The 11,335-nt window shown below is 34.3% G+C and overlaps 1 protein-coding gene across 1 annotated transcript; it reads right to left on the reverse strand.

Annotated features, from left to right (window-relative positions):
• Positions 1 to 1,885: 1,885 nt before the first annotated feature.
• LOC149064715 (tRNA (guanine-N(7)-)-methyltransferase) lies at positions 1,886 to 11,155 on the reverse strand. The gene is made up of 6 exons (XM_089255177.1): positions 10,986 to 11,155; positions 8,549 to 8,706; positions 5,961 to 6,145; positions 5,610 to 5,723; positions 5,390 to 5,491; positions 1,886 to 2,116 (listed from the first exon to the last, which is right to left on the reverse strand). Exons 1-6 carry the CDS (start codon positions 11,066 to 11,068, stop codon positions 1,997 to 1,999), a joined length of 762 nt encoding a protein of 253 aa, XP_089111303.1. The 5' UTR covers positions 11,069 to 11,155; the 3' UTR covers positions 1,886 to 1,996.
• Between the last annotated feature and the right edge of the window lie 180 nt (positions 11,156 to 11,335).

Genomic DNA, 11,335 nt, shown 5'->3' on the forward strand with positions numbered 1-11,335 from the left:
TCACTTATAGCTCAGTGTTCTGGAATTTGCAGCCAGTCCTCGGTGGAGTTTTCCCTACCGATATTGTTGATACGGGTCACCATCGATGTAACAATATTTCCAAGCAGGGCCGTCTTAAGAGCATCATAGGCCCCCGGGCCAAGTGATTTCACCGATGCCCTTCTGGCAAATTCTCGAAAAATTCAACCTGCTTCTCATTTTTCTAAGGCCCCCGGGTGGGCCCATGCGTTAAGACAGCACTGCTTCCAAGCGCCAGTTGAAAGGAAGAAAGCGCGCTGATGGTTGTCCAGATAACCGACAAGTACATGTAAAGTAATCGATTATACGTTACTGAGGTAAATATGGTCGGCCCTAACTCACTATAGTTTCTCTCCCGTAAGCTGTACGGTTTTGACCTCTATAATTCATACTACGAAAATATTTCTTTGATAAAGGGTTTACTATCATCTAGATTTTTTTCCAAGGATGCTGAATTTGTACAGTCGAATCCCGTTATAACGAACTCCAAGTGACCAAAGAAATTACTTCGTTATAACGAAATTTCCTCTTACAAATAAATTCCAGGTTTTTGTATTGTTCCTATGCAAACTTATCTGTGGGATTAGAAAAGTGTTTGCTAAAACGAGATTTTCGCTATAACGGCATTCGTTAAAACGGGATTTGACTGTATTTTATATTTTCTTTTTGATAAATATATGATGACTGCAGCTGTTCCATATAAGCGGTTTCATTTTTCGGTTGATGTTTTCCGGTTTATCGATAGATGACACTGAATGTCCCATTACTTCGACGTTAAATTAATACTCTTCAAGAGCTGAGCAAAAAAAAAAATTGGTGCAGGATCCCACATTTTTTTTCCCCCCATGGACGGAGATACTGGGGTTGCTCTCTCCCCAACATTAAAGACGGGTGCAGGTGACCAAATACATATGTATTGACATCATCATTGTCCTCGACCTTCAAGTCTATCTCTGCCAATGAGTTCAGGACCCAGAACGTAAACATTTTTAGTGTTCACATTTTATCCAAATTTACAGATTGAACATCTTGTACACATTTTATAAAGAAAAATATCAATTCTCAACTCAGGTATTGTTCTGTCACTTGAGAAAACAATACTGTAGCCCCCATACAAAATGGGTGTTTTAGCCGAGGTCGATAAGATACTCGCCTAAAGTACTAGAGGATGTTTAGTCCTTGTCAGAAACTTTCCTGACACTAGGGTACAAACAGAAACAGTGGCATATATGACCACAGATAAAAATTGCTACGGTAGGGAGTCCCACATCGAGGGGTTAGCGCACCAACCTCTCCGTGAGCATTGAAAAAGGCAGCCATTCAGAATCAACAGTAAATTGTAGGTCACGCGGTCTAATCAGCCCTTGTGTGCTGAAAATGACAGTGGTGCAACAAAAATGATAAAAAAAATGAAGGAACTATATAAAAAAAAATGTTGCCCTAAAAAATGCTGACGAGGACTAACTAAAGGCTTAGAGGCTCACTATAACCCTAGGATGAGAGGGGGGGGGTGAGTCCTTATTGGTGTGTGTGTTAGTCAATAAGGTATAAGGAAAAAAATTTCCCAATGATGTATACCGTAAAACAGGGTGAATAGAAACAAAACTTTGTAAAACACAAACATATTCTTGCATTTTTTATATTCACAAAAGAATTTCTTTCCCTATTTATTTTTCACTTGGCTAACATAGTAACGGAAAATTCTTTCGTGAACATAATACGGGAATATGTTTGTGCTTTTACAAATTTTCATTCCCATTCACTCTACTGTTTCTATTCACCCCGTTTTACAGCACTTAAATTAATATAATGTTAAATGGAGTACACAGAGGCATAGACACAAAGAGAAAGTAGTTTTGAAAAAATATACAAAGAAAGCAAAATTTTTTTTACTTATTATTCATGTAGAATATCAGGAAAAAACATATATTTACATCCAATCCTTTGCACACTTTATTAATTTTCATGAAAATAGTTTCTATGAATATGGATCTTCTACCCTTCTGTACACAGCCAGATATTTGCTCCCTTTATTTCTAGACACCTTCTTTGCCTCTTCAGAACTTTCAAATATTTTATCTAAAACAGGATCCGAATCCTATGAATAAGAAACGAATTAAATTTTTATGTAAAAGAACATTCAACAATCACTATACAAAGAAAATGCAGATTTTCTCACATTATGAATGTTTCATAAATTAAAATGTTATAATATTAAACTGCATTTTCAATTTATTAATTTTTTGTATATTCAACACTCATCTGCAACCTTCATTCACATGGACAAACCAACTGTATCCACTCGTACTATATGAAAATCAAAAAAATTTTCGGGCATATATACAGTACCTGCCAACAATAACATGAAAAAAATCCAATTGTCATGATATTCAATATTGCATGGTATTTACAACAAACATGTATGAAAGTGCTAAACTTGTATAACGAAATTGGTCGACTGTATTGTGCACCTAGTGAAGTCAGAGCCCTTTGGCCTTTCACAGGTTTGTATATTAAATAAATAAAATCAGTTTCAAACTTTTTAACATACAAAAATAAAAAATATTGTATTACATACATAGGGAAAGGGTGGCTGAGAGAGGGAGCAAGGATGAAAAACCTGCTCCTCAAAAATCTTTCTTTTCCCCCCCTCCCCCCGAAATATTTTTTCCCTTCATCTCCTACGGTAATACCAATTTTTGAGATTTTTCTCTGCTAGTTGAACTACACATTGTCCAAATTTGCTGCCCTGTATGCAAAGGGATCAACAACTCTGAATTCAAAAGGCTTTTTTGAATTGATTATGGGCCACAAAACCATCTGTCCTACAATAACAAACTTCAGAAAATTAGACGCACATTAGTTTGCTATAGCCAAACTATAATAAGAAAATGTGAATCATCGTGAAAATATCAGCATAAATCATACATTATTTAACCTTTCCATGGCAACATTATTTAACCATCCACAAGATGCCTTATTAAGAGCCTTTTATTTTATCAATGACAAGCCAAGAAAAATTTTTACAGCTGATCTCTCAATGAAACACATTTTTCTATCTCCTTTACTTTATACCTGCTGAAAATAGGAAGAAAGCTCACTCAATAAAGTAAAAGATGTGGCATTTTTTACAAAGGGTTCTGTCAGGGTACACAGAATCTACCTTTGAGGAGGGACAGTACAAAGAATTTCTTCCAGCGAAATTTCAAGTTACCAACTTTCAAAAAGCATTTAAATTAACAGAAATTTATTAAAATTGCACGTGAAAAGTATATATTTTCTTTCAAAATTTTAGTTTTTTTACAGAAGTATTTAATTATTTTTTTAATTTTTTGATCGGCTTGGAGGGAAGCATGAGCCTTTTATGCCACCTCTCTCTGTATGCCTCTGAGTCGAGTGATTTCTACTATAAAAAGAGTTAAGTCATAAAATAGCATTGTATGTGTAGTGATCATGTACAGCCCCGAGAGCATAGGGTTTACCTATCAGGTGGTCCCAAAGAAAAATCACCAGGGAAGCTGACCATTCATGCAGGTACATGCACAGACAAGTTAGGAACCACAGGAAACCAACTGCAGCCGACTGCCAATATGGGGCGACAGTGGAGTTCGAAACTGGAAAATCATCACAGTGGCCATGTCTTATGTTTTTAACTGTAGAGCATCCACAGACCTACATAATTGGAGGGTAAAAGTGGTACATGGTGCAAATGCATGTACACATGCAAAAAAAGAATCAAACACAGTTTTTCACATTAAAGCATCCAATGAGCAATGCTGTATAACAGCGGTTCTCAACGAGTGCTCCGTGGCTGCTCCAGGACAAAATAAATCAGTGAATCTGATAAATAAATAAAAAGAGGCTTGCAGGGTTCTGCCATAGAAATTATATACTGAAAAGCGAGACAAAAAAGGTTGAGAATCACTGCTTTATAATTTTTTCAATGTGAAAAGTTCAGTTCTAAAAATGCAAGGCCGGTAAAGGAATTTTTCCCTTCAATTTCAGCAAGAATGAAATGTCACCATTTCTCCATCAACTTCCACTTGACTCAATTTATTACGGGGCATGGGAACTTTCAAAGTTATCTCTCCACAATGAAACTTGCCAGTAGTTCACTGTGTACATGTAGAACCGATGAAGAAGATCCTATGCATCTTCTTCTGTCATGCAAAAATCTGACGAAGGAAAGAGTTCATTTCAAAAGAGAACTTAAGAAACAGTATATTTCTTGGCTGCCTGTATTATCTGATTTGGTCGGATCAAAGGAAGTCCTTCGCATTCTAAAAATATGTGTACAAAATATCTTAGCGGAAAAATAATTGGTTTCTATTTTGTTACTTGTATATACAGTGTGCACAAGTGTATATTCTCATTCTCTTTGCAAGTGCTGTTTTTGATTTTTGAATAATTAATCAAATTTTCATTTTAATTACTATTTTTATTTTACTTTTTATTTTTGAATTTAATCTTTTCTCACTATTTTCATATATATATTCTTGTGTGGTCGTATATTTTTCCATTCATGTATGCATTGTAATTAGTTTTTTTAACATTTGCATTGATACCATATGTCATCCACTGGTGCTATATTGCGCTTTCAAATTGCATTCATATGTTGGTATTGTATATGCTCTGATCTGATTTATCTTTTCTTTTTGTATTACGCTGTATTGCAATTTTTAGCGTTTCTTGAATCGTATATGTTTGCTGTTGTTACTTACGTTCGTAAGCCTCATGGTGTACTCTGTGGAACACGAGGAGTTGTTTCTGTAGGACCCAAATAAAAGAAAAAATTTTTAATGTGAAAAGTGCTTGGTGGTCTTCTAAATAGTTCAAAAGAGGGTGTGAAGAGGTCACAAGTCTGAACATCCCTACAGGTTGCAAAAACAGTTTTTTACAAGTTCCAAGTATTTCTGCTTTTGGTAGAACAAAGTTTACCATTAGGCTTCAATTATGTCTATCTTGACACTATAATTATGGTCACTGCAACCCAAAAAAAATTACAATACAATACGAAATTGATTACCAGATGGGTAAGCAAATGCCCTTCTAGCATGCACGCACAGAGAAATTAATATTTTCCATGTAGAGGGATACACAAAATGAAATAGATATAATTGATTTTCCCACGTGTTTTTTTTTTAGAATGTTGGTGACTTGGTGGAACTTTGTTGACTTTTAGGAATTTTATATGGAATCTTTCTTTTCATGTCATCATTAGGTATCCTGACCTAATGTTATTCGATCAAGTCCAGTTATTAGATCAAGCTACATGTGACTTGACTGATACTCTGAGTAGTATCAATTATAATTTAATTGTAATTAAACAAACACCCTGTATAAACTAAAACAAAATCAGAACTTTCCATACCAATAGTTCATCTGTTATTCTTTGAAACAAAGGATGATCGTCAAAATGTTTCACCATCCATTCATGGAGATCTTTAACATCTGTTAATGTGTACACAATGGCCTGAAAATATACAAAAGAAAGGAAAAAATTAAGCACAAAATTTTATCACCCATCGAAATTGCTTTCCAGTGAAACAAAGTGATGAGTTCATTATTTATTAGTATGCATTTATACTTACACCAGTTTTTAAGACATAGGCATATTCTGCAAGAAGTTGCGGACTTATTATTCGCCATTTGTGCTTTTTGGCTTTGAAATGTGGATCAGGAAACAGGAAAAACATTTTCGTTAACTGCAAAAATATTAGGGAGATACTTTTTCATATAAACATATTTTTAACAGACCATGCGTGTTCAATATATGGATACACATGCATGCTCTGTTAAAAATTGCAATAATGTCATAATAATGAAAGAGTACATTTCACACAAAAAAATGACGTGAATTGCACATCTGTTTAGTGTAAAAATTAGTGTATAATAATAAGTACATATAACTAATAGCCTTAGTGAATGGATTAATCACTAACTTGTCCTTTCCGAAAGTAATTTGGCAGAAACTTCATGGCATTTGTTCTAATGCAAGCTATGTTGTTGTAGCCTCCAACATTCTGAGATCTCAGAGCTTTGATGCGCTCTTGCACATAACTCGAAACTTTAGCTCGAATTTCCATACCGACCATAAAAACATCAGGAAAAACTGGCGAAAGTTCAACTGAAATTGAAAATATGATATTGAATGGGAAAGACCCATAAAAATAACTTTATTTATCACCAATAAATATTTCTAGTTCATTTTTCTGGAAATAATAATAAACAATCACTTCAAATAGATTAAAACCATATTTGACAACAGTGAATGAAATTTTTGCTTTAAAAGATCTCATTAGCATAAAACATTTTTTTCTATCCCACAATAGGTGAATTTGTTTGTTATTTTATTGGATAACATAACATGAAATTTAGTTAGTACTTGATAATAATTTCCTAGTCCCTTTGTTTTCATATTAAGGAAGTTCAACCGTAACTGATACCCTGTGGAACAGAATGGAGGGGGGGGGAATCCAAAAGCATGTAAACTTATAGAGATGTCAAGATAGCGAGATATCATATGGCTTCTTCACCCTTAACCTTTTAACAGCCAATGTTCCCAATTGGAATTATCGGTTGCATTTAATAAGAAAAAATATTTTTTTAACACGAAAGCACTTGATCCCCCCCCCCCAAACATAGGAGATTACTAACTCAATTTATAAAACAAAGATTTCATTCATTTCATCATGCACGTAATACATTAAAAAATTTTAAAACTGCTATTTTTAAGGAAGAATGAAATTGAAATTTTTTTTAACCTTTTACCAGCCAAATTCAGATTTGAATTGACTTTCATAATTTTTTCTTTCAATTTCCCTTTCTGACCCTTTAGTTTAGAGATATACACGGAAAAATTCGTGAAAAATAAATTCCTATATGTTTTCTCGACTTGCCCATATCTATAGAAATAACATTAAAATTAAAAACAAAAACAACTAAATTCCATTCTTCCTTAAACGTATTAGATTAAAAAAAATTCTCAAGACAAGTACTGAAATGAACCAAATTTTTGTATCGTAAATTAAGATTGCGATTGGAATCTCACACCTTCAGGGAAAAATAAAGTGCTGTCATATGTGTGTGTGTGAACACACACAAAATATATTTTTCTCTCATTAATAATGCTGACGTTTTCAATTGGGAACATTGGCCATTAAAAGGTTAATTTTAATGTTGTTTATGGACATGGGCACGCAAGTCCAAAAAACATACATGGAGATTTTTTTTACATGAATTTTATAATTGATATCTCTAAACTAAAGGAACAGAGTGGAAAAAATTGAGAAAATTAATTCAAATCTTAATTTAGCTGGTAAAAGGTTAATTATTATTCCTAACAATTGTTTATACATGTATCTGTAGTTATGTGTGCAGTGAAACCTTGCTACAATGATACTCAATATAACGATAAATCCCTCTACAACCACATTTTTTCAAGCCTTGTTTGGAAATGTCTATACTCTAATGTTAAACTGTTTCCTCTCGATATAACAATAATCCCTTTACACAACAACATTTTTTTTGCACTGATGAAAGAATTACTTTGAATGAAATGAAATGCCTATTCAGTATGGAAGCTGCGGGTGGCAAAAGTTTGAGAACCACTGTCTCATCTAATAGTTGTGAAATGAAATTTAAAACAAAATAGGCATACTTTAATCATCAAACAATCTTTTATTTGTGGGTGAGCAACCCAATCCCCCATTCACGCATTTTTTTTACACCAAATTGGCGCATTTTGGCTTGATTCTTTCTATACACCATTGGTACAATACTAGACTTGTTGGCTCTATATTTAGGTTTTTTGGCACAATATTTAGCTAGCCAAGAACATTATGATATAAAAATATTTAATAGAACTTCTCAGAATGTAAAGCAGTGCCGCTAAAATGAAAGCTTTATCAAAGGTAACAACCTATTTGAAATTTCATCTCCACTTATAAGAGTTACTCCAATAATAAGAGTTTTCTTAAATCAAGCAGCACCTTCAATGTTGCAACAGAGATAAGTTACATCGTTATGGGGAAAAAAACATGGTTTTAACTGAAGAGTAACAAAAGTGTGATTGAGTGAGAAGCAAACTGACTCTGAGAAAACTCACCAGGAAAGAAGTTGAGCCTAACTGACAGTGAAAATTTGTCAAGACAAAAAAGCTGTCAATTGGTTTGAGAAGTAGTCGTGAAGACATAAAACGTGCCAAGTGGATGGCTATAACAAAAAAGTACTGAAAGTTTTTCTTCATCATAACTGTATTGTGCTAATGATGGGATAATAAATGTCAAGCTATCATGGCCAAGTTATAGTGGTTCTACAATATAATAATTTACACTTTCGAGCCTATGAAAATCATACATTTTTATTTCTGATTTGTACATTTTATATTTAAGAATTACTATCAAAAATTCAAACTCAAAATATGTTTCAAACAAAAAAATTTTACATGAACATTAATACATGATAAAAAGAAAAAAAAAATCAGCTTTTGAATTGAATAGTGATAAGACAAAAAAAACTGTTTTAGTACCGAGAAGACCTCCATAACCACAGCCAATATCTGCAAACTGAACCTCTTTTGTGAGACTAGAGGAATTATTTTCGGAATGCTTGTCAGAATCGCTTTCATTGGTTACGTTTGCATTTGGAAAATATGGATCCCAATCCATATGAGATGGGGATAAAGGGCTGAAATCATGATTAAAAAGAAAAAAACATCAAGTTTTGCAAAATCAATATTTATGCATAAATGTTCTTACACATAATAGCAATCGATGTGATATCATTATAAGTAATACAAAATGCTTGTCTTTCCAGTACAATAAGTTGTAATAGGCTGCTTATAAAAATTTATACAGCATTGGATGCAAGAAAGGATTGAACATTACTAAGTTTTTTAACAACTAGCTGTTGTATGAAGATGAATTTTTGGAAAGAGAAAATTCAACTGCCTTTGCGGGGAATCGAACCCACATCCTTTCATTTTCCAGGTTGGCATTCACCCGGAAAGTGAAAGGACGTGGGTTAGATTAGGCAGTTGAATTTCTCTTTCAAAAAAAAAATTAATCTTCGCACACACAACAGCCAGTTGTTGAAAACCTTTACATAGTTGCGGAGAGTGACATCATCCTTGCATATTGAACATTAGTCATATAGCTGCACATACGTTTCATGGAACATTTCTGGTTTAGCTAGTCAACAATATCTATGCAGTGAGAGAGGTCTGTTTCCTATTTGCCTGCATTTCTGATGCACACTCCATCAGTAAAAGATTATGCATTCGAATCAATATCCTAACATGGAGGAGGCTATCAGGCATCCAATCCAGAGAATGGGGCCACAAAACTATAAATAAAAAATGAATCTGTAGCCCAGGGCCAGTATATATTACGGCACCTTGATATTTTAATGAGAAAAAGTAAATTCAGCACTCTTCCTGATCCATCACCACAGATACCCACCCTGCCCTCCCTTAGTTGTAGCCCTGAGCAAAGGCAAGACTTCAACACGATACTTACATGACATGAAAATTCAAGCATTTCGAGATATGGAAGTCAGATGGCAGCACCAGTATAACACAAAACAAGCAAAACTAATAAAAATATGTTAGGGCCACACATACAGGTGGTCATAAAATAACTTTGCAGATATACAAGCCCCCGCCCCTCCAGCTAACGCAAAAACCAACTTATGCTAATAAAATTCAAAATAAAGGTAATTTTCTGAGTATGCACTCAAGAATGAAATGAGAAACAAAAACCTATCTTTTACGGTTGCAGTTACAACAAAATATCGAAAAATGATCAGTGCAGTAAAAAAACCATGAATGACATTGAAACAGAACCTATGTCACCATAAATGCCACTACAGGACGCAAAGAAAGATCTCACCAAGGGGTTGGTGCTCTGATGACTTGATTGGGGACTTCCTGCAGATTTGACCGAGATGCCTGACCGAGTGATTAGAGCACAAACTCTTTGATGAGATCTTTTTTTGTCCTGTATCATCCTGCGCCAGCATTTATGGTGATAAAGGTACCATTTCAACACCATTCACAGTTTTTTTTTGCTGTGCTAATCATTTTGCAATGCATAAGAGCAAGTGTTGCCGTTCAAATTTTTAGAAATTTTGTCGCTGTGACCCTAATTGCAAGAGCTAAGGCTTTTGTTTGTCTCTTCATTCTTGAGCACGTACCTTGAAATACCTATATCTGAACTTTCATTTGTTTCATTGTTTTTTCCTGCTGCTACATGCTCGGATAACTGCAAAGTTATTTTATGACTACCCTGTATATATGTACATATACACATGCGCACACATTCTTGATTGTACCAATTCTTTAGGAATTCCCTAGAGGAATGTTTACAAGATGTCTCGTTAGTCGCAGTCTGGCACTGTCATCATCAATGAATATATATTTGAAAGCATTTTCAATCCCCTTTAAAAAGTCTTTCGCCACATAGAAAAACAGGCCTACAAGCTTCAACGGTACGATTATTCAATCATTGCACTTCACTAATCAGTAGAAAAACAGATAGCAGAACTACACATGAGAAGCACTGCACGCTAACGAACTTCACGTTTAGGTTCACAACACGTACACGCACATTCCAACATGTACCAATTATTTAGAAATTCCGCAGAGGAATGTGGACGAGGTACATGTGGGGTTTAGTGTAGTAGACAATAATAAATCACACATAATTAACGCACACACACGTGTTTTGCCATAACCCATCATGCACAATCAGGGCAGCAAATAAATGTTTTATCAGCTGAGCCAAGCACTCTTTGTAATGTTGAAAGAGAGGTTAAAGGGTGAAATGTGCACTCCTCTCTGGTCCGGTACCAGACCCACACGCTTCTCCCCCCCCCCCCAATTGAGACCCTGTGCACGATTAATATTACTACTAAAACAAAACACTGAGCACATGTATAAAAATATGTTTACTATACGAATGACATACCAATCAAACATGTGATCATCCAGTGGATTTGAATGTGCTCTCTGTCTAAAATAACGCTTTTGTGGTAACGGCACCTCATCCATTTTACTTTGATTTTATTTTCCGAAGGTATATTACTCGGTCTTCCAAAGACAACTCAAACGTCGTGGACTTTGTTTACAAACAAAACTAAATTAGTCTTTGAACGTGAAAGTTGGCTTTCAAATATGTATTTCAAACAATTTTTTTTATAAAATGATGATAAACTCATATTGGTATTGAAAAAAAACATCAATTTACTGATAGATTGATTTGAAATGTATTATAATAAATAAAATATCATTATTTTGAAAAGAGAAAAAAAAACTACT

Source organism: Pholcus phalangioides, unplaced genomic scaffold, assembly GCF_987345545.1.
Source record: "Pholcus phalangioides strain wild (caught in Gottingen) unplaced genomic scaffold, Ppha-v1.0 ptg000042l_1, whole genome shotgun sequence".
Classification (NCBI taxonomy): domain Eukaryota; kingdom Metazoa; phylum Arthropoda; class Arachnida; order Araneae; family Pholcidae; genus Pholcus; species Pholcus phalangioides.